This window comes from Pteropus medius, unplaced genomic scaffold, assembly GCF_902729225.1.
Source record: "Pteropus medius unplaced genomic scaffold, Ma_sr-lr_union100, whole genome shotgun sequence".
Lineage (NCBI taxonomy): Eukaryota > Metazoa > Chordata > Mammalia > Chiroptera > Pteropodidae > Pteropus > Pteropus medius.
The window spans coordinates 2,599,781-2,625,623 of record NW_024351073.1 but is presented as its reverse complement, the minus strand read 5'-3'; the positions used below and the strand labels follow the sequence as shown (position 1 = coordinate 2,625,623).

Genomic DNA, 25,843 nt, shown 5'->3' with positions numbered 1-25,843 from the left:
TCAGAAGTCTTTGGTTATTCTTTTAGGAAGTAACACTAGGCAATCAGAAAATCATACAGGCTTAGTATTATGAGAAATACTGGAAATTAGTTAAAGCTTTCATCTCATGAAAGTAAAGAGATTCAGAGAGAGGAGACACACTCAGCTGGAAGGTAAGACCTCTCAGTACTAGTCCAGTACTCTTTCCACTATAGCAAGGAAAAAAAAGGCATATTTTTAAAAGTCCACGAAACTTGACTAATGTCAACACATACAACCTCTCCCTATGCTGTTTCCCACAGAAAAGAAATATCACCACCTCATTTCACCTCTAGGCACCTCCTAAGATTACTATTTACATAATACTAAGCATAAATTGCTTTGTGGTTCCTTGGAAAAGAAGATGTATAAATTTAGCATAATTTTAAAATTTTGATTATTAAGGAAATCATATGTCTGTAAGGCACTCAAAAGTAAAACATGCTACTCAAATTATATGTTGATTTAAAAATAAAACCATTGCCAAAATATTTTAGACTCAGCTGATGAGCTACCCAGGGAGTATAATGAAAAAATGTTCCAACATAACAGTAAGAAAGTTATACTTCAACTGATATGCTTCTAAAAAGGTATAAACTAATTTATTTAACCAGTCTTTACTCCTAACATTTCTAAACTGTTAGAATTGCATCACATTTCTAAAGGTTTAATTCATTCTTGTTTAAAAAAATAATAATTTCTCTAGCTAAGCCAAGTTCCAATATAGTAATTATCCCATTTGGCAATGAGAAACAGCATCTTAAGTATAATGGTAAGAGAAGGCATGTCCTACATATGGTGTGTTATTTTTGTGTGTGTGTGTGTGTGTGTGTGTGTGTGTGTGTGTGTGTGTGTGTGTGTGTGTGAAACATGCTAAATCATATGAATAAAATTTTTAAATGAAATAATTACATGAGTTAAATGGAAACTTCAGAGAACATGTGGGCAAAATAAGTGTACTATTTATAAATCGGAAGGACAAGGAGAACTAAAATCCTTTGGAAATAGGAGAAGAAACATAGCTAGTAGGCCTACTTTTTCTTATTCATGGAAAATAATTGAGTTTATAACTCTGTTGAAGGCAAAACCATGCATATTCAGATAATGAAATTTACCTTTAAAGACCTTTATATTCCATTTTCTCTTAAGAAGTATTTAATATAATGAACCTTAGACATATGGTTTTACTCAAGACATTTCATGTCAAGATTATTTCCATAATCTAAGTCATTTTATCCATATAATCAATTTTTGCTTGACTGTGGTTATTTGCTTTCATCATTTCCTCTATTTTTAATAATATTCTAGCTTAGCTTATATTTTAATTAAAAATGGAGACATGAAGCATGGGGGAAAGAATAAAAAGCTCTAAACAAAAAAAATATATAAATCCATATGGGTTAATTCAGAAAAATTATAAGCTAAATTTTTCTATCAGAAAATGGTAAGTCTCAATGTTGCTTATGGGAAACGTTGAAACAATTATTTATGAAAAAATTAAGAACTTCTGTGAGGGGTTCTATCTCTCTAATAACTTCCTGATAACCAATTCTCTTGGGCAGCAGCAAATATAGAAGAAAGTCAGCAAGATTTTCCTTTAGAGCACAATAAGATCATACTGAGTGCCTACTATACAAAGCAGTATGCGGCTAGGTATTAGAACTATGAAAAAGAAAAGACATAACAGACCATAACCTGACAGAACTTATTGAGTGGAAGGAAAAAAATAACCAAGCAATAATTACCAAAAGAGATTTATGTACAAAAGGCAAAGAAGAGTAGCGAGGAAGGACAGTAAACATCTAACTCAAGAGAGTTAGAGAAAACTTTGCAGATAAAATAGTCCCGACACTTAAGATCAGGTGGATCTGCCAAATAGACAGTGTGCTCATGTGTGAACTTACATGTGTGTGAGGAGGAGGAGGAGCAAGGAAACAACAGGAAAAACATATCTTTCATGCCTAGAATTATGAAAACAGCATAATCAAAAGAACACAATTTGTTTAAAAACTTCAAGTCAATCAGTAATGGTATGTCAACTGTGAGAGAGAAGAATGGTGAAAAAAAAAGACACTAGACAAATTATACAAAGAATCTGTGTGCTGGGCATGAATAGCAAGCAAGTAAATAACTCTCAAGAGATTAATTCCAGGCAAAAGTCTGAAAAGGAATTGGAAAGGACCAGAATTGGAGACTGAAACACTAACATTCCAACACGGAGATGTTAAGTGACTGAACTAAGGTTGAGGTACTGAGAATAGAGTAAGAGGGATGATCTATAGAGCTGGGAGATGACTTGTGACTGGAGTAGATTAAAATTCAGATGAATTCATCTAGAAGGACTACTCACTCACCTGAATGACTACATATTGCACTTAGTTGGTTACTGGGCTGGAAACCCAGAATTTCGATACAGACACAATAAAGGCAGTTATCGTCTGTATGCTCCTGCAGTCCAGTGTCTTCTGTACTTTCTAAAAACAGAGAAGCATCTGAATGGATTGAGTTCATTATTTCCGTAAGACTCATCTGCTGTCGTAGCAAGTGAAAAGAGTTTTTTACAAGACCTCCAGTTCCAGATGGAAGACCTGTGCATGAGTAAATATAAAACATAACCTGATAAAAACAGTATCAATGACACTTCTTTCAAGGCACCTTAAACTACATGAAATTTTGAAGAAGGGGAAACAAGAAAAAAAAAACACAATTCTTTTTATCACTCCAAATCTAACCTTAATTGGGAAGAAAAAAGAAAAACTGCTTTAATTAAGAAAATAATTAAAGTCAGCATTATGTTTGTACTACTTTAATATGAGGTTTTAGATACAAAACAGAAAATTGAGATTATACAATTAGGGCATCATTTCGATTATCCTTAATACTGATGTGAAAAGTAATAATTCTGAGTCTAATGAGGTACTTGTTTAAGAAAAATAATCAAGATTATGAAGCTTTAAACCTGTGGCTGATATGCACATATTCATTAAAGTATTACAGTTCATAACGAAGAGAGACCATGTAATATATAAGTACATTTTTCTCTCTCTCCTTTGCCGAAATGGCTATTTCTTAGCCTATGTGGATTAATGTTACAAATTTTTCATATATTATTTTTTTAAAACAGAAGTAACTGATGTAGTTTTTGTCTTCTTAGAGGCTGGGTACTTAGTTAGTAAAACACTTTAAGACTCTCAATGTACACACACACACATACACACACACACACAAATTGTGGTTTAATTTTAAATTGACTCAATTACTTTGGTATAATTTTAAAGATAACCTAGAAGTATACTTGAATTTATAGTGTCATCCTACTGAAAAGAACTTTCTTTTTAATTAACTTTCTTTTAAAAAATTTTTCTTTTCTATATAAAGAGAAGTCTCATGAAAACAAAACCATGCATTACCTCCTGCATCATGGGCAAAAACTCTTGCTCCTCTATCATCATGTGGAGGTATGTTTTTAGTCTGAAAATAGGGAATATCTTTTACCTAAAACAGATATTAATCATGGTAAGTCTTACTATAAAAGAACTCTACTTTATGAATATTAGCAAAATCAAATAAAATGCAATTTAAATAGAATTACTCTAGCACATAAACCTTTGAAGAAGTTTACTGAAGAAAGTTAAATTACCAAAACTTGACAAAATAACAAGTAACTCTTCAAGTCCTTATTTATTCTTGGTGACTTAAATGGATATTAAAGTAATTATTTTAGAATTTATCCAAATGTCTTTAGACTTCTGAGCAAATGTGTGTTCTTCAGTACTATTTATCACCTAAAGATCTATGAGTATGTCACATCTTATACCATTAGACACAATATGTGGCTGCCCTGTATGGGATAAATAGGATCAAGAATTTAAAAAAAAAGAGGACTATATTTATACCTCAAACTTACACAATATGTTAATTATATTTCAATTTAAAAAATTAACAAAGAATAAGTCAAATGTGACTCAAAGGCAAGGTTAAGAATTCACTGAATTTCTATAGAGAATATACTGATAAATCAAATAAGATGCTGATTTAGTGTGGGCAGAGAAGGATAATGTTCTGGGGACTTGAAGATACTAAATAAGAGAAAGATGAGAAAGGTGAAATAATTGTCATAAAATTTTCTTTAAAAAATTACCTTCTCCAAATTCACTCTATAATTCCTAGTAAGCAGTTTATAGCATACAAAAAAAAAAAAAACCAGGAAACCAACTCATAAGAAAACAAAAGTATTTACGATACCTGGAATATATCATTGATGTCTACTGGAAGAGCAAGACCAATATAGTCATCTGAGCTGCCATATGTCGCACTGGACACCATGGACCTCACTGAGGAGGATCGCTGCAGGGTATTTTGATTAATAGGACTTAATAAATCTTCTTTATCTAATGAAGCATAACTTAAAGCTTTCATGAACCTATAACACCATAAAAAACACTTGCATTAGTTTCTTGATTTGTAATATTAATCGTATAGAGAAATTATAATTTATTTTCACATCTTCATAAAAGATAAGTAGTCAAGTACTAAATTGTGCTATCTTGTTTACTGAGAATATATAAATACTTGAAAATATTTAGCTATTATACACTGATATATGAAAGGTCATCAGTAATGCTAACTGTTACCAAAAACAACTGTTGTGGTCTCTCAGGAATAACTCTATTTAATATAATTTTTATGAAAAACAAGAATTACTTATTCTTTGTGTGGTAAATACTTCAGTGCTTATCAACATAAGATTTATGTGACACAGAAGACAGACACAAAGTAGCAAAAATTGTATCATTTCCAAATATTACAAGAGATAGCCTTATATGAAACACTAACATTTCCTCAGTGCACTCCTTACTAGTGATTCCATAACAAGTATAGTCCACTGATATTTCCATAAGATACACCTTCCTTATACAGATTCTTATTCATTTAGAAGACATGCTCAAATATTTACTAGGTATCTGCTTTATACATACAAGGCACCAGGCAAGGTTCCACAGTACATGTACATTGCTATTTGGAAACCCGAGTAATTTAAAACATTAACAATATAGTCTGGTATTAAAGAATTATTTTGTAAAGCACACAAAATAAATGCTTCATAAACAGTGGCTGTTAAGATTATCACCAAAAAAAATCCACTTTAATTTCTACTAATGTCCACCTTAAAACTACTCATAACTAAAATTTACAAAAAATTTCATAAAATAGGTCAATGGTTTTTAATTTGTGTTTATTATACCTCTTGACTCCATAAAGCTCAAGGACTGCTGGAGTGGGCAGAAAGAATTATTGGATTACTCACCTTCCCAATCCCTATTTCAACCAGAGTAGCTCCAATTTATCTATTCTACAGATTAGGTTTCCAGAGAAACATTTCTTAAATTAAAGAAGGATTTCTCTACTTAAAAAGCAACATTGAAAAAGCTTAAAACTTCTGATCTGGTCCAATCTCCACTAGATGAGGCAACTGAAGCCTAGATATTTCAAAATTCATGAACTTGACTAAATAGATTTATAACAGTGAGCAACTTAAAGGTTTTTCTGGCTTTGTTCTAGATTGCTGAGGTTTGCAAAGCTATTGAATTCCAAGCAGATGAGACATTACAGTATAATTTACAGAACTTTGAGTTCATTCACTTGGTGCCAGGATTAGAACTAAGGATTAAGGATTCCTACACTTTGGTGTTTTTTCTACTATGCCACAAGGAAACATCTCAGTGAGATACAGGATTGCTGGATTTAAGCTATACATTTTAACACAGGTTATCGGTATGCCTACTCTTTCAATTTTATAAGGAAAAAAAAAATCTTCTCAGCCTGAATTACAAGCCATTATTTTAGAGTTTTCATTTTCTCTGAACTAACCAAAGAATAGAAATAGGAATAGAAAGGCTATGCTGACACAATTTTTTCCTCCATGGAACCTAGTATACAGTGAGTACTACATAAAATTTAAAGAATAAATGAAGATTTGATGAATGTGAAGTTTTGTTATGCCTTCATCCCTTTGTATAAGCTATTCCTTCTCTTGACTGCTTCTTGTTTTTTTTTTTTTTTCCTTCCAAGAAATCAAAATCATTCTTTACAATGCCAATGACTTGGCATTTTACTCTAGGAATAAAATTTCCAAATCTCTTTCTCCTGTTCTAACACAGAATATAGGAAATAAGATCCTAAGAACCTAGACTAGATAAGGAATAAGTGATTTGGAGTAACTGTCTTTCTGGTTTATTCTTATGAATATTTAAGCACTATAACTTTTTATCTGTGCTTTACATGGGTAAGATTTGAGAAGAAATGCCTACTGCAATGAGACATAAAAAACCTAACTGGATGGTTCAGAGTTAACAGCACTTTGGCTAGTGTACTGAGCTGTAAGATGCTTATTTCAATGTGCTGTTATTTAGTGCCCCTAGCAGGCTGCTGTAGCCCTTGAGTTTTCAAATACTTTGTTGTAGTATAAAAGTTTCCTCCTTTGCTACCAATTTTATCAACTGTCCTTTCCTGTTATGGTGTGCCTACCAGTAGCAGCTTCTAACTGTTGCTTTTATAGGCCTGAAAACCTAATATCCAAGCTGTTAGAATAAATCCTAATAAACTCTGAATGTGGGTCAGAAGTAAATTCATTGAATAAAATTCATGAACTTTACTACATAAGTTTATACTGGTGAGCTGGTGAGAGGTTTGCCTGTCTTTGTTCTGCCAAAGCCTGTGAGTCCTAGATAGATGAGACATTACTGCATATTTTATGAAATTCTACCAAGGGGGATATAATTGGTTACCTGCTGCCCCTTCTACTAAATATGTTAGCATTATTGAAACAAATCTGCCTAATAACTTCTTAATATGATTAAAATTTTGGTTATATAAGAGCCAAATGGATTAAAGACATGATTATCAATTATGATAATAGGAAATTTTTATTGAATACTTAATATGTTAGACACTATTCTCAGTACTTGACAAATACTAAATAAATTTAAATAAATAATCTAAAACTGAAAAACTTTTTAGAAGTATTTGGCCTAAGAATGAGGTAGGTACTGAAATTTTTACAACAAATTTAACATTGCTTACCTAAATTGTTTACTTTGACCAGCTTGCTATAATCTTTAGACATGACAGAAATCCCCTAAATGTTCTTGAGTCAGACAAACTAGTATTGCTGAATCCCGAGGGCCAAGTAATTCATTTAATGTTCATTAAATTCCTACTTAATAATAACTACTTAAACTAAAAAGAATTTTGCTGAAATTTCCAGTTATCGTAAAGATAAAAAAAAAGGTCAACTTTTGGAGCCTTAAATTGACCTACCTGAAAAGGTTGTTTGTTATTGTAGGTCTTAAGCTCCTGATTCCCCCGACATGCTTCTTTTTAAAATCGATCCTTGCAGAAGCGAGAAATAAATAAAAAAAAGCTCGTGACTTGTTTGTCCTTGCAAAGCATATAGGTTTACTTTCAGGGCCTAAAGGAGTGTCTTTTCCCCCCTCGCGGCTGCAAGAATCCATTTCAAATCATATCGGGTAACTAGGAGCTTTCAGCCTACCATAGTAAACAATTATAAAAGGTCAGTTCTGAGGCTAGTGTTGATGTAAAACCTGGCTGATGCTTTACACTTATGTCTGTCAAAATGCAACCATTATTGTTCATTTTTAAATATATGAATAAATATTTAAATATTTGCTCACCTGCTTGGTGTTAACCTGGACTCAAAGCTGTTGGCCTTCATGGTGATGGTATCGGTAAACAGCACATCTTTTGCTGGAGATGCTAAAGCTTCAGAATGAGATAAGGACGGATGCATTCTTTGTTGCTGTAATCTTTTCAGTGTAGCGTAGCCAAAGGCATCTCTAGAACTTGTGTAACTAAAGTTACAATCTGCTAGACTTTTAATTGTAGCAATAGAGGGTGCTTTAAGGGACTGTGCTCTTCTAGGAATTGTGTGAGAAGAACCTGGAGGCACCAGGGACACTGAGTTTGACTTGGAGAGAGAAAGATGGTTAGACTGTGGTGTCAAATAGTGGCTTGTTTTAACAGTTTTGGTACTTACCACAGTACTCATACTTCCACAGTCTGTGTCCACAGTTGTAGCATCTACACCTACTGTCTCTCGTGAAGGACTTGAGCTCATTGAACTTATGCCGCTTGTTGTAGTGTCTGTATTAAAACTCTGGCTACGTATCTTCATATGTGAACTCGTTGAACTTTCTACGACTAATCTCTCTCGGCTTGTGTTTTCTCTGTGATTCTCTGTACCGAGACTCTTGGTGAATTTTAATTCATTCTCTCCAATACTTGGAGTACTACCAGTGTCTTCGATGTGCCTATTCCCAACAAATGAAGTTTCTAATTGTAATGTTTTCCGTACTGTGGATATGGGTGTAAAATCATCACTATGATTAAAGTCAACACTAGGTTCCGTAAGCGTTCTGATCCGCCTGTTGCTTGTCTTATTTTCAGATGACAGTTTCCCTCCTTTTGGATCACTGCTACTACGATGTTTTTTATTAGGCAAGGTAAGTGAATTTAAGATACGATTCTTCACAAGTTTACTAGAACCAAAGAAAGGGAATGAATTTTTATCCTTTATGGGTCCAGGTCGATCATAAAATGCTGGCTCTGCATCTTCATTGATGTCAAGGAAAAAGGTACTAGTAGAGCTGCTGCCAAACCGGTCATCCTCCATAATGAACATACCTATGATCAAAGAATTTAAAAATGATTAACGGAATCATAGTAACTATTAGTGAAACAGTTCAAGAAATTTTTGTTTGTCATATGGGATAAAAATTTTCAAAAATAAAGGGTTAAACTGCTGAGCCATAAAGGGTTAAACTGCAGGCCTTCTGCAGATGTAATTAGTTAAGACGAGGTCATAATGGAGAAGAGTGGGCCCTTAACCCAATATGACTGGGGTCTTTATAAGAGATGAGAAGACTATGTGAAGAGAGACACACAAGGAGAATACTATGTGATAAAAGGTACTGGAGAAATGCAGCTGCAAGCTAAGAACACCAATGATTGCTAGCTATCACAACAAAGTAAGATGAGGCAAGGAAGGATTCTACCCAGAATTTCAGAGGGTTGAGGCCTCGATGACACCTTGATTTTGGACTTCTAGCCTCCAGACTGTGAGAGAATTAACTTCTGTTTTAAGCCATTCAATCTGTGGTACTTCTTTGTGGCAGCCCTCTTAGGAAATTAATATGATGTTCCCCGTCTCCCACCCCAAAAAAGAATTTCATTCTATTGAATCTGTATTACAAAAAAACTGTACTCAATTATTTTGAATTTCACCAATAAAAAATATTGTGTGTGGGGGCGGGGGGAGCTTTGAGATCCAGAATTTGGAATTTTGAATAAAATTAAAAATTATCTCATTATGAGGTGGTTCTGCTATTTCCAAAACAAAAAACCAAAAAAACAAAAAAATAAAAAAAAAAAAAACTACAGAATCATGGATCAGCTTATATGAAATTTCATTATTCCAGTGGGTTTCCAAACCTCCAAAATTCAGGATAAAGTTAAAAAAAAAAAAAGACTCAACCATAAATGTTCACTTAGTTGCTACAATTCCTGGTGGTTTATCCTTCGAATCACAATAGGCAGGAGAAATTAATCTTATAATAAATAAATTCCTGATCTTAAAATATACTTACAAAGAACCAACTCATAACATTTTAAATTCATGTTTAAACCAATTATGTTTATTTCTCATTTGGTCTTAGGTACTAACTCATCTAAATTTAGTGCCTAACTCTAATAAAAGACAATCCAGGTATCTAATGACATACATGAGATTTAATACTATTTCTATTTTTTAACTTTTCTGTTGAATAACTATAAACTACTTCAAATATATTTTGAAAGGAGGCAAAATGAAATCCTAAATAAATCTGCAAAATGCATTACTTCCAATTGTATTCTGTCAATTTTAAGATAAATATTTTTCACACTTAATATCTCTAAAATCCGGATGCATCTTGCAATCAGTGATACGTCCTAATTTAATAGGCAGTATTTTTCCTTCTTTTTTAGTGGTACATAAAATACCAGTGCATCTTAGAATTCATGGCATCTTAGATCTGGTGAAATATGGTTTGATAAATGTTGCACTATCTTATTAAAAAGAACCATATCTCAAATTTTACACACTTACTAGTGCAGGGCTGAAAATCACAAATTGTTTTTTATTTAATTAATTTTTGATACTTTAAACAGTTTCATTATATAATTTTAAAATTTAGCTCTTCTCTTAAAAATGAACATGTGAATATCTCTTAACAAACACATTCTGGTTCAACACTCTCTGTATCTGAAAAATAAAAAACTACGTAAATGAAGGATGTAGGCAAATAAACATTTATTTATTAGATGTTATGACAAACAAAGGGAATGATTCTTCTGGCACATGGCTTATTATTTAACTCTGAAGTAGTTATTTTCCAAAGCTATTTAGAAAGCAAGGAGAGAGAACAATGTAGATTGGAAGCTATATATTCTGTTGTGAAAAGATATGCATTCTCTAACATAGGCTATCATTGCCAAATTGTCTTTGAAAAAAGTAAACTGGGAAAGTAATACATTTAAATTTTCAGATTACAAATATAAATGTTAATTTTGGCTAACTTTATATAAAACCTGTGATGATACTTACTTGATGGTGCAGACTCACTTTCACTATTATGTCTAGAGCTGGTTGACTCTGAATTCAAACTTAAGGTGCTTGGGATAGATGAAAGTTCATTACAGAGCTGTTCTACATCATCCGGAACCACTGGCCACAGATGTTTGCGACTATGCCTTACAGCATCCCAGCTGTGACATTTCAGAATATCACAGCCTTGTTTGGTTTTTGCTATGAGCCCAAGCACATATACACAGGTCCTGTATATAAAAGATGTAGTAATGACAGTTTATTATTTCACACTGAGATTTCTCAAAACAACCACAAAATATGAGTCAGCTATACGTACATTTTAATTTTTTCAAAAAACTATTAAAAACTGAAAATATATTAAAATGAGTTGAGTAAATTACAAGCAATAAAATGAAAATCTTCCTAATAAAAATATTAATTATAAAGAAATAATTTATAACATAATGCAATCTTAGGAAAAAACATATTATTAGCTTTTCTAGGATAAATATGGAATATCAGGGCTGTTGGACACACTACACTTTCACTATTTACTTGCAAGACAAACTTCAATATTATAATGATAAAAACAATGATAATATTAAACAAGACAAATTAAATATATTTAATTTAGTGCATTTAAAAATCTTCTATCACTAGGACTTTCGGTGACTAGTTCTACCAGACTACTCTGAATCCTCAAATACTTTTTCTTCACACCATTTGTGAAAAACAATATATGTACGGTAGAAATATTTCTGAGTTAAATGACATACCCTCTGATGGAAAGAACTTCACATTGTTTTGCAAGTTTTAGTATATCTGGAATCACATTTTCTTCCTGTAGCAAATTGAGACCCCAATTTGATGAGCCAATATTTCCCTGAAAGAAAAGAAATCACTTATATTACAAAAGAACTCTTTCAGGAGATTTGGAAAGCTAGCCAGAAAACAAAAATTTTAACCCCATTTATGAAAGAGGGAAAAAATGTGAAAAAAACTCAAATAAGAAACCTTAGGAATTAATGTTCCATTTCCCTTAGCAAGAAAATTAATAGCTTAATCATTTATTTTCCAGCTTAAAAATAATATTTAAATGTGCGGGAACAATCTTAGTATTAGAATATAAACCTAAGAACAAGTTCCAAATAATATTTTTATTTAATATTAATGGGAAATTAGAAAAATCTAAACATTAAGATCTTATACAAGTGTTTATTACAAACCAAAGCCCAAAGAGATGCCTTCAGTTTTTTGATTTCTTCCCATTTATCCAAATCTGGTGTACGAACGTTGTGACAGAGTTCTGTAATAATATTCTGGAGAAAGGAAAAGAAAATCATATGAGTAATAATTGTTTTTAATGTATTTTCTCATTATATCTTAAGGCTATTTAAGGTTTGCACTTTGTAAATTTTGCATATTTAAAATTCTAAAATAATTTTATGTAAAATTTCTTAAGAAGCAGCATTAGTGCATGAGCTCTGAGTTCATACTCTAAGGTTAGTACTTATTAGCTATGAGGCCTTAAGCATGTTACTTAATCTCCCCATGTCTTGATTTCCTAATTTCAAAAATAAGGATAATAACAGTATCTGCCTCATAAAGTTTGATTTAATGAATTATTACATATAAAGTGCTTAACAATGTACTTGGTACCTAGTATTACAAAAATGTTAGTCACAATTACCATTATTTCTTTTAAATAGAAAATAGTAAACTAATGCCAAGATTTTATCATACAATATAGGTAATGACACACTGTACAAATCATTTAAATTTTTAGTGAAGTTTTAAAAAATTAATATAAAATATGTGTCCCAAGTCTTTATGGACATACTACAGAAATACATGAAACTATACACTATATTTATGCAAAATTTTTGTTCCTGAGATGAACACTGATACAAAAAGGAACTAAAATTATTGGATTACAATTGTTCGGACATACACACAAATACTTCTCTATTTCTAACATGAGAAAAAGGTTATATTTACTGAAAACATCTAGTTGCAAGACGTTCACAGCCATAAACTTGGTGTGCATACTATCCTCAAAAAACTGTTTGCTTAAACAGTCCATGAAGTATGCAAGAATAGTGAGGAACTAACAAACAACTTGTAATTTGCTGCTGACCAAAGGTAACTGAATCTGTATCAGGTTTGGTTCAACTTCCCAACAAGAGGAATGAAAAACTCAGTTTTTCAGTGTGTTTTTACTAAGGACATGAACTTCCCCAACAAACTATAAAGAGAACTCAGACTTTCAGTGGGTTACCGAACCTATGTAACAAATTAGCTTTGCAAAAGGTGACACGTACTTCAGGAAAATGCACTCAAGCTAGTAATATCAAGCTAGTCTAAGTATTACAAACACAGACTGGCTAAGTCAATTATAACATGGACAGCTTTAGAAGTAATTATGCCACTGACCTTAAGGCTTTTGTGATGTTTCTGCAAAGATCCTAATGATCCTAAGACTATTTTCTATTATTGTAGCTATTTAAAATAAGCAAATTATATTTTTACCTGTACTTCCAACAAATGACAGCCTGTTTTGTGGTGTACCAGTTGTCCATAAAGGTGTACAGGCAGGTAGACATGAGGACGCTGTAATCTAGTATAATAAAGATGATTGATACACCTATTGGCTCATTTTAAATATGCTAATTAAAACAATGACTAGTAATAAAGTACTAAATAAACAGAATTACTAGATATAGTCTCCCAGCATAAATGAAAATACTGAGGTAGAAAGGCATGAAGACTTTTCTAGAAAAATAATAGTTTATCTGGTCTCAGAGTAATGGTAGGAGAGCTGAGACTAAAAAGAGACTAAGGTAAGAGCATGGAGAGTACCTGAATGCTAAATCAGTAAGGGTACTTTCATTATGCTATGAATGCCATTGAAGTGTCTGAGCAATAAATGCTGTTCTTTAAGAAGATTTTTCCTATGTCAGTGTAAGAAATAGAATATCTTAGTACTCAGAAAATGTTGGGAATTAATTACATTGCAAACTGGTTTTAAATTTTATAATTGAGGACCAGCAATAAGTTATTCCATTAACTGGATACCTTTGGTTACTTCGACGAACATAGTTATCACCATCAATTGGCTTCCGATAAGTAGTAAGTGCTTCGTTAAGTTGTTCCTCAATCAAGTCAACATATTTTGAATTATATTCCTAGAGAACAATATTGTTTTAATTATATGTAGTATCATAAATTCACTAAATTTATACTATGTTAGGTACCTAGCAAATCTTAGAGAATAAATATGAGAAAAATGAACATCTGTTTATGTAATTTAATAAATTTTTGAAAAAGGTAGAACATGATATTATGAATGATAATGTTCTATCATACCCAAAATATTTCTGCTTCATCTTTTTTCCCCATTTTCAATTAATATTTTTGGGTCGATGTAAGTTAATAATTTTGTTGTTCAGCTCATCTGAATCTCTCCATCAAAAAAAAACTAGCTTCTTAATATTAAACCCTGAAGATATTCACTAGGAATTTTAAAAAGGAAATTAACTGAGTTATATCATTTTAGTACCTTTTGGTAAAAAGTAGTATCTTTTCCCACTGATTTAAATCAGGTCAAAAGTAAAAAATGTTTCCAACTAAAACTTGGGAAATTTTTAAATTCTTTAAACTGAGAGTCAATCACACTGCCATCTTTATTGCAAAAGATCTTCACTTCAAAGTTTTTAGAAGGAATTGGTAGAACCTCTTTGGAAAGCAATTTGGCAGTATTTATCAAAAATTTAAATTCATAAGATTTTTTGATTCAATTATATTTTTACAAATTTAGCCAAAAGACATACTTGCAAAAGTATGCAAAGATAAATATGCAAGAATATGCATCAAACACTGTTTACAAAACTAAAAAGTCAGCAACAATCTAAATACCCATCAATATGAAAGTGGTTGTAAAAATTAAGGTACATTCATATAGTAATGTACTATGCAGAAATTAAAGAGAATGAGATGATCTAAATTTCAATGTACACAAAATGAAGTTTTCTATAACTGTAGTTTAAAAAAAGATAAATGCAAATACAAATAATTATACAGAATTTAGACTTAACTTCATATATTTAAATATTCAAACTCTTTAGTTTCAAAATATTGATGATAAAATAAAATCTTCCAAATTTATGAATCTATTTTCCAAGATAAAAACACATAAATTGAACCTTATTCAATAGAAAGTTACCTTGTGCCACTTTTCCAACTGTTTTGCTACATAACCCCTTTCGTTCAAATAGGAAAACCCTTTTGGAATGGATAGAAATCTGTAAATTAAAACAAGCAAGAGTTTAACATTGAGTCTGACAAAAAATGTTTAAGGACTAAAATATCTCAAACAAAAAATATTTAAGGAGCTAAAAAACTTTAAAAATAGCTCCTTCCTAAAACTAAAAGATCAACTATTAATTATAACTTCTATTACTAATACATTTTCACAATCTTTGCAAAAATACATGAATCTGATCACAGTAAAGAAAATGTCATCAAATGCATAGGAAATGTAGAAGAAACATTAACAAAAACAATGAAAAGACAGAGTTTTAATATTAAAGGGATATCTGAGATTCTAAAATAGGTCTCTTTCAGAAGCTAACAGCTAAACTCTTCACATCTTTCTTTTCATATTTAAATCCAGTTGTAACATACACTGCCAGAGGGAACACAAAGGAAAACATAACTACAAGAAAAATTTACTTAAAATTTACCTCAGAAGGAGAAGCAAACCTTTGTCCCCAAGGTGGGATAAAGCTGGCTTCATTTGAATAAGAGCATGAAGATTGGCCTAAAATAAATAATTATTAGGCAAATTAACAATTGTATAGATAGTAAATTCTCTACTCCAAAACACCTATATTTATACAATTTCATATAACTTTCTATTAAAACTGAATATTTTAATAAAAATTGATGTCTAAGTATTTTATTATAAAATAATGAATCTTCACCTTGTCTTCACATGCTTCATCAAGGATATCAAGAGCTTCGGAAGAAATTGTTTTGTTTTTATCATGTAGTTGGGTCACTAGTAATTCAATTCCCCAATTATTGAAGAATTCAACATTAGCTCTCAATAATACTCTTAAATGTTTTGTTGCATACAGCCTGCAGGCCTACAGAGATAAATGAGAATGTTAAAAAAAGGAAAACACAAACTGCGCCAGAGAGAACCTACTTGACTTTATTTTAGGACAGTTCTGCTACTTGAAAAGGGCAGAAAATTGGAATTGAAAGTCTAGCCCTTGATATATTTTTTTAGTGCTAGTAAAATTAAATATTTGTTTCTATCTAGGTGCATCCTCCCTTTTATATAAAAATATAGCTACTGTATGGAGTTCTTTGGAGGAACTAAAATTTTAAAGTAAACTCAAATTCCATCCCACATTCTTATAACTTATAATTAATTTTACTTAGTTAAAATTTATAAAATGTTGAATTAACTTGTTATTAAAAATATAGTTTTACTGCCTATGTTATACTCACATCAGTTGCTGCAGTTAAGATTTTCGAAAGAATGACTCTAGCCAATCCATCTCTGCTATAGTCCAAGCTAGAAACCGTCAGTTTTAGCACATGATCTTGGTTTTTCAAAGAGCAAAGGTTAAGAAGACTAAAAAAAAAGGGGGGGAGGGATGCAAATAATGAAGGTTGCTAGAAGTTACTGTATTGATTTATTAATTAAGCAAATATTTTAAAATTTCTAAAAGAAAGTGTTTAATGACAAATAGAAACAAATTCTAGGGCTACTCACCATTGAAATACGCTGCATTTTTCCAGCATTTTGACTCCATGAGGGTGGCAAGAAAGTGTTCCAATAAATAAAAAGTAGTGTTGACTAAGGGTAGTCAGTAAACCATTATTGTGAAGACTTCTTTCAGGTTTCATTCCAGATGAGGCATTGAGCCACTGAACAATGTCCTTTACTAGATCTTCTAAGTATCCTTGCCCATCCTAAAAACAAGTACGTTGTGATATTATTGGAAATGAACTTAGTGTCTATAATTAGAAGAATCAAATATAAACAAGCCCCCCAAAATTTAATGATAATGATGAAATTAATAACAAATATCAATCACTGAGTACTTGTTTTTAATCCCAGTCAACACAATGCTACATGGAGATGGTATTATCTTCCATTTTACAAGGAGAAAACCACGACTTCTAGAAGGCAAATTACTTGCCCAAAGTCACAAAACTAACTAGTGACTAAGTCAGGATTCAAATCTAGGTCTGTGCTCATTCCCTATGTTTCTAAATATAGTTTATGCATATTCAGAAATAAAAAGGAGCAAATTCAATAAAAAACATTTGATCTGAAAAATATTCAAAGTCCTTTTTACCTCTTCAGACTCAAGAAGAAATTCTGTAAACTGGCAGCCCACAACTGTGAGCTGCTTGGACTTGGCAAAATCCAGATCCAGGTTGGCATATAATTTACTGCTGGGCTTGTAAAAATAAAGTAGTCTTCGTACAAACCTAAGATGAAAATAAAATTAGCAGCAAAGTAAGAAACCAAACGATCATTTTAGGATCTTAACCATAGCTTATGAAAATAAAGTTTTGAATGTTTTGGTTCTAAACCACTAATGGCAAATGGTAAATGGCAAAAAATTTAATAAACACATTTGGTACATTTTCTCTCACACACACGCCAAACAAACAAAACAAAACAAAAAAAACCCCAAAACCCCTTCATTGTAAAGAATATCTTTGCGGAATAAAAATTTTATGGTGGGATTCCTGAAAGAAATTGTGGAGAACAAAGATGCTAGCAGGAAAAATGCATCTTTTTCCTGCTATGTTATATTTAGATATAACACAGCTAAAAGATAAGGTTGAATAAATATAAGAAGGCCACCAGGACATAAATATTCTTCTATTGTATTTTATGAAGAATACTGTCCCATGGCTCTATAAAATATTCTTATATTGGATAATTGTAAGTATGTTACCCTATGATTTGTCAGTTTTTCACAAATACGCAAAAAGCCAAATACAAAAGCTGCATGTAAAATTTAGGCAACTAAATTTATGAAGCTATAGACATAATTTAGGATATTTCAATGTTATAGTTTTCAACATTATGTTCTAAGATTCCACTTAATTTAGTTCAACTTAATTTCATTCACCATAATCCAGTCCAACAGATGTGCCAAGTCTAGGAGCTAGAGAAACAAAGTTGAATGAGACTTCATCTCTATTTTCAAGGAGTATGGAAGGTTAGTGCTATATGCTTCTTTATTCCAATGTAATATATATGTTCTATATATTTCTAAAAACTTAATATAAAAATGTTAAACAGCATCAGTAGATAAATACAATCTAATATAATAATATGATATTATATAAATTATAATATAATATAATAATGTTAATGACATGAACTTCTCAAAAACATAAAATAAGGGTCTTATCGAAGGAGATCATCAGTACTGGTGGTTGGTTAGCCTAAACTCAGAAGCAGTAAAAATGCACCAGAGTACTAGAGAACAGAAAGTAGCTTGCAGTGCTGTATTTGTTATGAATATTAGTGTGTTTTGTAGAAGGTACGAAGAGTATTAACCTAGTTAAGACGAGTGTTTAAGAGCAGAAAGAATGGCTAACCCTCCAAAGTCAGATGCAAAAAATATTTACAAATGAAATATTAAAAACGGATATCATATTGGGAGGAAAACATTATGTCCTAATTATGTCATCCTCATACATTAAGGCTAAGATTACTACATGGTCGATATTATCCAATTAGAGAAACCTCTATCTCAAATACTTCATTTGTTCCAAAACTAAAACCAGAATGTAAATAACTGGAATAAGAATTAACTGATGCTTTTTGGTTATAAAGTATAAAAAAAATTACATATATAAAAAAATTATATATAAAAACATACACACAGACAGTCCCCAGCTTAATTTTTCAGCTTTATGATGGTGCAAATGAGATATGTGTTTAGTAGAAATCATACTTCAAATTTTGAATTTTGAACTTTTCCCAGGCTGGCAATATGCAATACAATACTCTCTCACAATGCTGGGCAGTGGCAGTGAGCCACAGCTCCCAGTCAGATACACAATCACAAGGGTAAACAACCAATACTCTATAGTGTACTGTGTTGCCAGCATTTTTTGGATATTGTATTCTGAGCACATGTAAAGCAGGCCAAGCTATGACATTCAATAGGTTACATGTATAAATGAATTTTCAACTTTTTAACTAACGATAGATTTATAGGAACATAACCTCACCATAAGTTGAGAAGCATCTGTATGTACATATTGAACACCAACTATTAAAATGTATATATGTATGTTTTAAGCAACAATTATTACTTTTAGCAGGTATTAAGCAAAATTCAAATCTAGGTTCTTTACATTTAAATGTAAAACAGTTCTTACATACCTGTGTAACTGTTCATCTTTATAGTTTCTTAGATTTACATTTGGCCACTAGAAAAACATAATGTTATATTATAAATATATTTATCTGTTACCAAACATATAATTATGATGACTTACAATGAATAATAAAATGAATACAATCAAGAAATCACCAGGAAGTATCTTGTCATACCTTAAGAATGGTGCCTATAAGATTCCAATTCCATTCAAGATTCTCTTTATGTTGAAGGACTTGGCTATCTCTAAGGTTCATTAAAAGAGCTTCCTCTGTATCCTAAAATCATCAGAAAGTAATAAGAAAAATTAAGGCAAATTGTCTCACATCAGAAAACTAAGTTTAAAATTTCAAAAAAAAGGAAAGCTTTCTCATTTAAGGATGGATCATCAAATTTTTTTAACTTTAAAAGTTATAAAAACACTGCTCTAAACTGCATGGTCATTATAAAACTTGGAAGTCATCCAAAAATCCATATGCATGAATAAAACTGCAAACTCAAGCAATATGCATACCAAAATCTAAGCAAGTATATGCATACTTTAGGAAACTAAGTTAAAAATCGCAGATTCACGTCAGTACCTTAAGCACAAATATATCTTTCTGAACTCGGAGATACTGATCCCGTTTCTGGTGTGTTGCAATGGCTTTCTGAATAATGTGGTCTAAATGAAGGCTGTAAGGCTTAGGTCCTCGTTTCTTCATTTCATGAAAGCGTTTCAAACAGTTCAAGGCTGCACTGGCTCTCCTAATGACAAAGAAATTCAACTGATACTGTAACAAGGCTAGCATAATTTTAAATAGGTCACTTTGGTAAATTATTAAAACTTATATAAATTTAAGGCTAGAGATTGTTACTAAAAAGTAAATTATTTACTAAAATCTGGAACCACAAATTAAAAAAAAAAGTCAAGAACACTGCTGATGCATATGAAGAAACACTAACTATTTAGACTCAACTAAATATATACTTACTAATCTTTTCTTTTATGATGGTGGGCACTTTTTGAATACTGGTTTTAAGAACTACTTCCACACAGTCAGAAATCTAGTGGTCTATATTTTCTTATAAAAGTTTTAAAACTTTTTCACATTTAAGTCTTTAAGCCATCTGAAATTGATTATTTTTTATGGTATGAGGTTGAAATACAATTTTATTTTTCCCCCATATGGATATTCATTGATCTGATATCAACTGAACATTCTCTATGTTCCCCCATTGATCTACAACTGTATCCTTTTAAGTGGTATCCTTTTAAAAATTATTTTTAATTACTTCTTTGTGGTACATAAAAGCACAGTTTTCAAGAATTTGGTAGCAATCAAGTTCCAACTTCAGACCTACTGGTAAATACAAATCAAATTTAAAATTAAAACTTTGAGATGGCAAGTATTTATTCTATCTGTAAAGAGCTTACCAAACTAAGAAAAACAGAAATAGACAAAAAACCATTGTAAGAAGACTATTATTACTGGAATTTTCAAGGTAAATTTGAATTACTGATGAACTCTGAAATTCACAGCCACAACTTGCTTGACCCAGAGAGTTTAGTTCTACAAGGCTTTGGGAAGGCAAATTTTTACATCATGAAACTACTAAAAGCTGAAAGCTACCATTACTAATCTAAGCCAAGTCAGAACTGAGGTCACCCCCAAATGTCCTCAGTTTATAATACGATTTCAGTTTGTTAAATAATAGTATTTTCATTGACAGATTTAAAATTAATAGAATATTAATATATAATGAGGCCCATATGTGTACTTCTGAATTAATAAGGCTAACTTAACTTTTGAGAAATGTGTTGTAACTGTTAACAAAAATTCATAGTTCTGAATAGCTAATGAACTACAATTCACTAACATTACAAAAAAAACAGGGTCCAAATATATAGATTTTTCTGATCATAATTGAAAAAAAAGATATGCCTGACCTAGACATAATCATTACCAAATGAAAAAAGACTGTTACTAGTGCTTACCAATCCAGCTCCTCCATCTTTACCTTTAAATTATATTTTATTATTAGCACTGGAATTCCAACAGAGCTATAGCTATACTTTGTTTATAAATTCTATATCTGTAATATCTCCTTCAGTAGTAAGCGTTCAGCTTACTTCAATGTCTACAGTATGGGTTATTAAATTCCAACGTTAATTTTAACGACACATATAAAAATACATTGTTAATCTTTGTGCTTTATTAATTTGAAATAATTCAGACATTTAAAAAAAGAGCCTGAAGTGCTGCTCAAAACATAGAATTGTCCTTAAAATTCTCCACCAATATTTTTAGTGATCTGGTAGAAAGTCTATGTCCTTATCCAGAAACATGCTAGGAAAAACTGATTTTACTAAGCTAAAATACTTTGTAGCCGAAAATACAAATTATTAAATAAAACTATTAATTTTCCTCTTATCTTTAAGGCTTCCCTAAAAGAATATCTAAGCATAACCTATACATACCACTTTTTAAAAAGAAGAGATTATCTAAGTGGGTATTAAAGATACCGGGCATGAGCTCTGCTACAGCCCTGATACTTACAGTCTCTTTTCCTTGGGGATATCAAAGGATGCGGCCATATTCATTAGAGTTGGTAGGCAGTGCAAATGATGACTATGTGAATGAGGGAGAATTGTGTTTGCCTAAAAGGAAACATAACATTTTGTAAGAGCTGAGAAACAGAAATATTTTATGTTCTAGATGATCTACAGATATAATACTAAGGACTGTGAGGTTTTACTCATGAAATGAACTTAATAATTTACTTTCCAATACATACTTATTTATAATTTGTATCTTACCTACTTTCAACAAGGATAAGCTGTAATAAATATAAAGATGTAGACTCACATTACATTAATAAAACTATAAATTTCATAGATCCATTATTATAACAAATTAAAATTTTTAAGTGGTACCTAATTAAATTCAATTCTCAAATGACATCAAAAATAGATCCAGAGCCATCATGTTACATTAAAAGTAATGTTTTAAATGCTGAATTCAATGCCATAACTTTTGAGTTGACTTCTTGGGTTTTAAAACTGCCTTCTCGAAACAGATTTGTCTCATGCTCCAACAATATTTAAAATAAGAAACTTAATTAACTTCTGCTTTAAAAACAAAATTTTACCATTCAATCTGCTTTCTACCAATGAAGATAATTAATTAAATGTAAAAGCAAGAAGATGTAAGAATAAGCAATGAACTAACACCACTATACTACTCAAAATGAGCAACTTTTATATTTCCAGAGAATCATAGAATTCTGGTGTACAGGGAAAGGAACGGGTGAAATTTATGAGATTCCTTCATACAAAAGCAAAAAATTCTTGATACTGATAGATATACTTAAAGGCAATGCTATCTTAAGAATTAAAATAAAAATAATCAAACCTGAGAACCTGCAATATTAATTCTTTCATAGATGGGCTGAAGGAGAACAGAGCAAGTGGCTAAATAATTAACTGATAAACAAGACAACTGTCATTGAACTCTGTTTAATTTTCTTTATCTCATTCACACAGCCTAGCTGCAATGTTAAAAAGACAAAACAAACAAAAACAACAAAAACAAAACATACTGGCAATAATAGCAAGCCATAACATAATTTTTAAGAGCTGCCACTGATTTCTTCTTCCTTAATAAGTTTAAAGTGGCTCTTTTTATTTAGTATTTTATTAACCAAGAAGTGGCCTACAAATATGAATTTCTATTACAAACAGAGTTCCCTCACTGATTGATTTGCTGGGAGTAAAGAATTGTTAGATCACTGTGGTAGCTCCTTGTTTCTAAAAGTTACTGATGTCACAAAACCATGGCAAAAAAAAAAAGATTCCTACCCTGCGAACCTCAACCTTCAAGTTTACAGAGAAGACTGTGTCAAACAAGGCAGTTATATTTATAATTTTTGCACAAAGTTTTCTAAAATTCAAGCACTGACTGCCATATATCAATTTCATTCTTAGCAAGTTGAAGTAATTTATAGTTTTGTTAATTCCTGGCTTTGTAGGTAGAAAGTCTTTCTGAGAGAGATTATGATTTATAGGACTCAAATTGCCAACACTGAAAGTATAAAAATCAATATTAAGTACTTTGTATGTTTTATATTTGTCCCATTTATAAAACTAGCCTGTCCCTTCCTCCCTCCCTCTCTCTCTCTCTACACATATTTCTCAAGATACAAGGCATCAAAGGCTCTTTGTAATGCACAAAGATGAATATCCAAAAGATATATATTTATTTTTTGATATTACAAAGTAACACTGTAAATTAAAACATTAATGGTATGAAACACAATCAGAAGTTGGTAAACTTACCATATGTAAAAGCTCTCCTAAAAGGATGGTAGCTCTAACTGAGATATGGTCATCGCTGTTTGTTATCACTTCAACCAAACCCTATGAAAATAAAAAGAAAATACCATAGTTGCATTGCAAAATATTATACATGCATACGTTTGTGCATCCTATATGTCAGTTGCCCTGAAAGAATTTTGTTAGAGAAAATAAAATAATAAAATAGAATAAAATAAAGTTTCTAAGTCTTACCTCTAAAAGTCCATTACGAATAAACGCGGAGAGTATCAGTGCCAAATAATTATCCATGAGGTCTGGCCTTGAATAAACACAACACAGAAATAGTTTAAATAATGTTCCACCTATTACATAATTTAACATAAAAACAGTAACTGTAATAAATCTGAACCATTTCTATATCTAAATTTTACCTGGATCTGGCACGATGAGGAAGAATAGTTTTTGCCTCAGCTGCTACAAAGCCATCCGAAAGCCTCCAACTGTCTTGGAATCTACCTGGATCTAAAAGTTAAAATTAGGTAGTTAGAAGAAAATTAGATGTTAATGAAACACTTCATGTATGTGTAGAACCATCAACCAGTTAGTCTATAACTTTTTTAAAATGTTAGTTTAAGAAAAACAAACTTAAGAAGGCATGCAGAAAAAAAATAATTTGTGTAAAGGTATACTGCTTTAACTTTATTTTGGGACTTAGTGGTCATTTGGCTAAAATAAAATTAGACAAGAATTAGATCATCTAATTTGAGAATTACATAGGTTTCTTATCTCTCCTCTTCCTTTCTTGATCCGTCTTTCTATTAATTTTACTTCTTATTTGCATGAGATAGGGTGACAGAGAAGAAATTAAAAATGTTTTATTTACTCTTAGCAATTTACTGGAGGTTTTATTTTTATATTAATTTCATGCCACAATGATGCAATAAGAAAATGATATTCGATATTTAATTCAGCATTTTTCCTTTGAGAGATTCTGTCTCCATTAGGTATACCATTTAAAAAATTACAATATTTGAATAGATGCAAATATAATACAATACTTACCCACACTGAGTAGTGCTTCTATGAACTCTTCAGTCACAACAGGTAGAGGAAGACGAAAAATATCATAAAGCACTTCGAGGAGACCTCGCTGAAAGTGCAAACAAACAATAGTTCATTTATTTTTATGAAAAAAAATCCTTGCTTTAATGAAGATGTTTTAATGTCCTATTCGAAGAACAAAAAATTGATAAAACAATTATTTTATTTTAGAAAACCTATCGAGTCTATATTAGTTAAGGGGTAACTACTGAATGCTTACTACATACACAAATTCATCTTTTCAATAAATCTTTTATTTCCATTGTACACATGAAGAAATAGATTTAAAAGTCAAAAGTAATTTGCCCAAGGTCATGGAACTCTAAATAACAAAACCAGGAGTCAAACCTCTGTCAGTCAGATTCCAAAGACCATATTCTTTCATCAGGTGCTGAGTAAGAATTCAAATGAACTGCTCCAACCTCTACTTGCTTGCTTATAGATCTTTCCATCTATAGTCATATCCTTCCATTTCCATGGTCTAAACGCTTTTTAGTTCACATTTTTAAGCAAGGTACCTCTGGCTAATATTTTCTAATAATTTTTTTTTCAACTCCAAGTTTGGTTCATATAAACAAGAAGCAAAAAAGGGGCAAGTGTTGTTCCTCTGAACAAAATTAAAACAAAAATATTTAAGGGAGAAATAACTACTTGAAGAGTTAATTTTTTTTCCTTCCAATTTCAATTTGTTTTAGCTGTATAATACAAATTCCCATGCACTAATAATTTAGGACTATGTCTAATAAATAAGCATATAAACGACTCAATTTTAGTCAAAATTACTCATATTATAAAATCATAAGTTAGAAGGTATGAGATACAAAATACTAGTTACTTTTTCCTAAATATATTTCTGTATTGCTTGAACCTTTACAAAGAGAATGACTTTCTGTACTGTTTGCATATTAATTTCATATTTTAATCCAACTTTTAATATAGCCAAAATTCCTGGTAACAGTATTTCTTTTGCGTATATATATGTATATATAGATAGATTTACATTTATATCAGTGCACTCAACAACTACAAGATAAAGTCTTTTCAACTACTATTGATATTTACCAAAAGAGATCACATGTTGACCATAAAGCAAGTCTCAACAAAGTTTGAGACAATGAAATACTGAAGAGTATATTCCTTGACCACAATTCCACTAAGCCGTAAGTTAATAACCAATGGTAACTAGAAAACCCCCAGGTTTAAAAAAATTTTTTGATGGCTAATATTTATTTTTAACTTCTTTATTAAATTTATTGAGGTGACATTGGTTAATAAAATTAAATAGGTTTCAAGGGTACAATTCTATAATATATCATCAGTATACTGCACTGTGTGTTCACCACTCAAAGTCAAATT

General features: G+C 31.2%; 1 protein-coding gene across 6 annotated transcripts in view; it reads right to left on the bottom strand.

The window, feature by feature from the left end:
• RICTOR (RPTOR independent companion of MTOR complex 2) overlaps positions 1 to 25,843 on the bottom strand; it is a 100,555-nt gene that overhangs the window by 7,183 nt on the left and 67,529 nt on the right. For 2 of the 6 annotated variants that reach the window (XM_039842613.1, XM_039842617.1), the window contains 24 exons: positions 24,449 to 24,536; positions 23,818 to 23,908; positions 23,639 to 23,705; positions 23,408 to 23,488; positions 21,630 to 21,730; positions 19,671 to 19,836; positions 19,266 to 19,367; positions 19,095 to 19,141; positions 17,038 to 17,173; positions 16,449 to 16,648; positions 16,181 to 16,307; positions 15,646 to 15,810; positions 15,406 to 15,482; positions 14,886 to 14,964; positions 13,739 to 13,848; positions 13,193 to 13,280; positions 11,890 to 11,982; positions 11,440 to 11,546; positions 10,682 to 10,911; positions 7,713 to 8,721; positions 7,339 to 7,410; positions 4,264 to 4,441; positions 3,429 to 3,513; positions 2,373 to 2,606 (listed from right to left, as the gene is read on the bottom strand). In XM_039842613.1, the coding sequence (XP_039698547.1) occupies positions 2,373 to 2,606; positions 3,429 to 3,513; positions 4,264 to 4,441; positions 7,339 to 7,410; positions 7,713 to 8,721; positions 10,682 to 10,911; positions 11,440 to 11,546; positions 11,890 to 11,982; positions 13,193 to 13,280; positions 13,739 to 13,848; positions 14,886 to 14,964; positions 15,406 to 15,482; positions 15,646 to 15,810; positions 16,181 to 16,307; positions 16,449 to 16,648; positions 17,038 to 17,173; positions 19,095 to 19,141; positions 19,266 to 19,367; positions 19,671 to 19,836; positions 21,630 to 21,730; positions 23,408 to 23,488; positions 23,639 to 23,705; positions 23,818 to 23,908; positions 24,449 to 24,536 (3,733 nt within the window). Of the gene's footprint in view, positions 1 to 850; positions 1,980 to 2,372; positions 2,607 to 3,428; positions 3,514 to 4,263; positions 4,442 to 7,338; positions 7,411 to 7,712; positions 8,722 to 10,681; positions 10,912 to 11,439; positions 11,547 to 11,889; positions 11,983 to 13,192; positions 13,281 to 13,738; positions 13,849 to 14,885; positions 14,965 to 15,405; positions 15,483 to 15,645; positions 15,811 to 16,180; positions 16,308 to 16,448; positions 16,649 to 17,037; positions 17,174 to 19,094; positions 19,142 to 19,265; positions 19,368 to 19,670; positions 19,837 to 21,629; positions 21,731 to 23,407; positions 23,489 to 23,638; positions 23,706 to 23,817; positions 23,909 to 24,448; positions 24,537 to 25,843 lie in introns of those variants that run through there. The other 4 variants (XM_039842619.1, XM_039842616.1, XM_039842618.1 and 1 more) reach the window with 4 other exon arrangements.